General features: G+C 48.2%; 1 protein-coding gene across 4 annotated transcripts in view; it reads right to left on the reverse strand.

Annotated features, from left to right (window-relative positions):
• Positions 1-4044, reverse strand: part of MYO3A (myosin IIIA) — a 310475-nt gene that overhangs the window by 199342 nt on the left and 107089 nt on the right. For all 4 annotated transcript variants that reach the window (XM_019508276.1, XM_019508274.1, XM_019508275.1 and 1 more), the window contains exon 6: positions 1861-2006. In XM_019508276.1, coding sequence (XP_019363821.1) covers positions 1861-2006 — 146 coding nt within the window. The remainder of the gene's footprint in view (positions 1-1860; positions 2007-4044) is intronic.

Here is a 4044-nt window from a genome sequence, read left to right on the forward strand (position 1 = left end):
CTCAAGCTTCTCTCAAGGTGCAAACTAGGGCTGTGCGAGGCTTCGGACCATGCTTTGGATCCGGAGAAGCTTTGGATGCTTTGGCGTCCAAAGCAGCATGTCCAGATCAAAGCATTGGCTTTGTTAGGCTTTCTGAAGTGATTCGGAGCTTCCAAAGAGCTTTGGAAAAGCTTCGGAGCCACTTTGGAGATCCGGCCATAGGGTATAATGGGGAATCAATGAAATATCTATAACTTTGTTGTTTTTTTGTCTGATTTGGATGAAACTTGCATGGGTGGTAGCCTCTGCTGAGAACATGAAGCCTGCCAAGTTTCAAGAAGATCAGTGCAGGGGCTTGGGGGGAACTGCACCCCAAATTTGCGAAAGCAAAACTCATGTCACATCTATGTATTACAACACAGGGGGGTGAAAACTGCAGGGCTGGTGGCCCCTGGTGAGGCCACAAAGCCTGCTAAGTTTCAAGAAGATTGGTGCAGGGGTTTGGGGGGAACTGCACCTCAAGCTGCTGAGAGGCAAAACTCGTGACATAGATGATCCTGTGTGTATTAAGGCACAGTGGGCTGAAAATTGCAGGGGTGATGGTGCCTACTGAGGCCACAAATCCTGCGAAGTTTCAAGGAGATAAGTACAGGGGTTTAGGGGAAACTGCACCTCAATCTGCAGACAAGCCAAACTCGTGACATGGCTATGTGTTAAGGTGCAGCAGGATGAAAACTGCAGGGATGGTAGCCCCTGCTGAGGCCACGAAGCCTGCCGGCTGTCAAGGAGATAGGTGCAGGAGCTCTGGGTTCTGGGGCCCTGCACCTCTAGCTGCTGACAGGCAAAACTCATGACGTGTGTGCTTGTGCAACTGTGTCTGTCTTGTGGGGATGGAAGAGGGGGTAACTACTTCAGGTCTGGCTGCTAAGCTACTGTGTTACCAGTTACCAATCAATCATGATTCACTCAGGGACCAGCTCAATATACAGTTGCTAGCTAATGTAACCAGTTAATTAGCAACAATTAACACCTACAAAACAACAGATTAAGGAGAGAAAGAATCAATACAGACAATCAACTGCCCCATGACAGAGACAGTCAGTTGCACAAGCACCCATGTCACGAGTTTTGTCTGTTAGCAGCTAGAAGCCCTGCACCTATCTCCTCGACAACTGGCAGGCTTTGTGGCTGCATCAGGGGCTACCATCCCTGCAGCTTTCATCCTGCTGTGCCTTAACACACACAGGGTCACCCATGTCATGAGTTTTGCTTGTCTGCAGCTTGAGGTGAAGTTCCCTCCAAACCCCTACACTGATCTTCTTGAAACTTGTCAGGCTTTGTGCCCTCATCAGGGCCCACCACCCCGGAATTTTTCACCCCCCTGTGGTGTAATACATACACATGACATGAATTTTGCTTTCAAAAAATTGGGGTACAGTTCCCCTCAAATCCCTGCACTGAATCTCTTGAAACTTGCTTGGCTTCATGCGCTCAGCAGAGGCTACTACCCCTGCAAGTTTCATTCAAATTAGACAGAAAACAACAAAGTTATAGATATTTCATTGATTCCCCATTATACCCTATGGCTGGATCTCCAAGGTGGCTCCAAAGCTTTGGTGCTGCTTCGGCTGGATCAAAGCGGGAACTCGGACAGGAGCTCCCTGGCATCTGAAGCGGCCTGAATAACTGCCTACTTGCACAGGCCTAGTGCAGACCCCCTTGAATTGTAAGTGTGGGTATTCACATACTTTTGATTAATCAGAGTCATCTTTTGAAAACACCTCAGACATAGTCTGTAGACCCCCAGGGGTCTGCAGACCACAGGTTGAAAACCACTGGATTAGACTAATGACATGAGATATAAGTGTATCAAGACATTACCTTGGTATTTTGAAGAGTGCTCTCATAGGATGCAAGTCTGCCAGAGGTGGATCTCCATCTCCTAGCTCTATAGCAGTGATACCTAGTGACCATGCATCACATCTGGCATCATAGGAGCTATCTAGCTGCTGCTCACATGCGATCACCTGCAAGATCAAAGCAATATAATTTTTGATTCATTTCTGAAAATTCCATTAAATATTTAAACATAAAAGCAGAATAACCTGGACAGCCATGTGTCCAAAAGTTCTCACTAGGACAGACAAACTGCAAATACTTTGAAAGGCAAACTTTTAGGCTATACTTCAAATGTCCAAGTTTCCTACTAGTGGTTCTCATGCAGCACAGAAAAATGCTCAAACCAGACTGACAAATAGCAGTTTTGTCACAGCCCAATTCTCAAAGCAATAAAAATATCTATTTACCTACACACACACACAAACCATACCACACTGGTATTTGAGTGCTTCTATTGCATTCTACTTACTGCGAGAGCCACTTGGATGGGTTCGGCATGAGCTTGGCGCACAGTGCTCCCTTCTTACCAAACATAACCTCTAAAAGTCTGGGGTAGTTCTTAACAATATGCTCCATCTCCCTTCTACTTAGCACATTGGTTTACCAGCAGAAGAACTTTCCTAGGTGAACATTAAACACCTTCTTGAATATTAATGAGTACTTAGGACTCCATGCTCAACTAAGCATCTTCATGTGGACCTAGAACCTGCAGACTCTGCTGGATCCCCTGTGGCATGAGCAGCGTTGGGCACCTCAGGCAGGACATATGCTATGCCAGCCCTGTGTGCTGCATGCACAGGGAGTCCTGGAGCCAGCCTGTGCTGCACGTGGAACATAGGGCCAGACTGGCTGTGTGAGCTGCTTGCAGCACGGGGGGGCTGGCAGGGGGCACATGCTTCATGTAGTGCCCACTAGACCAGCCCTTTGCAGTGGTTCCATCATGGCCCAATCTGAACCAGCCCTGGAGCCAGCACCCAGGGCCAGTATGTGGAGTTGATCCAGCTCCTCCAGATTATCTTGCCCCAAGCTCAGGGAAAGCAGCAAAAAGAAAGCAAAAAAGCCAATACAACCAGAGATTGTATTAATGTGTGCTATTTCTCATCTGCACCAAAGCACCCTTTTAAAGAGGAGTTTGAGAACAGATGCAGATAAAATTCCTGAAAACACATCTTCTGAAGTTGGTGTGCTTGGGGTGGGTGAGCTGCAGCATGAAGTAACTGTACAGATGTTCCTAGCCTCTCCATCTGTGCAAATATCAGGTGATCTGAGAACTCAAATGGTGGAAGCTTCTAGCTTTGGTAGACGATGGCAAATCATCTCCTCTACCAAACAGAAGAAGATGAAGGAAATCCAGTGTGTTTGGATTTTGTAAAGTTTCCTTTCCATCCTCTGGGTTATTCCTGCTTTGGGAACGAAGGAGGCATGCAGTTCTTTCTTCAATTAAAGCAGGGATTTGACTCAGTCTTTCCCAAAGGAGCCCCCTGCCAGTTTCACAATTGAGCTAACTTTTCAACAAGATACCCACCATTAGCTACACACTAAAAAATGCCAATTTCAAATGGAAACTTTGGCTAAGTCCAGACATTCAAAAAACTTGAGGTGGAAGCACTCTAAGTATCACACTTAACTCTAAGCGCTCTAGATTAGGTCAGGACCAAACTGAACAGACATGTGCTGTTTGATGGGCAGAAGGGGGGCTCAGAGTCTGCTTGCAGTGGCTGAGGCCAGCAGCTTAGGGTGCTCTCACATGCCTCCCAGTGCACCCTGTGGGCTCCCCAGGCTGCCAGAGACTCCTGAGCACAGATGAATGACCAAGCTATCCCTGATTAGCTGCCTGGCATGGGGGAGCAGTGGCCCCCCTGCTGCTCTGTCAGCAACAGTAATCATGGAGAATCAGAGAGAAGCTGGATGGAAGGGACCTACTGACTGGGCTGGGGACGCCTGGGGGCTGGGATCCAGGCAGGGGAGCCTGTGTGCCAAGTGTCATAGGGGGCAGGCTGAGCACCAGCTTTTCCCTGGAGCCGTGATGGCAGCTGGGGGTGCCTGTCCCACCGAGATCTGCCCTGATTGAAGGATGGGGAGGAGAGAGGTGCAGGACAGAATTGTTTGAGGCCAGGCTGGACACATGCACACACAGATCTCTCTCTCGCCCACACACTCACTCTT

The sequence above is a fragment of the Gavialis gangeticus genome, unplaced genomic scaffold (genome assembly GCF_001723915.1).
Source record: "Gavialis gangeticus isolate Ggan-Ray unplaced genomic scaffold, GavGan_comp1, whole genome shotgun sequence".
Taxonomy (NCBI): Eukaryota; Metazoa; Chordata; order Crocodylia; family Gavialidae; genus Gavialis; species Gavialis gangeticus.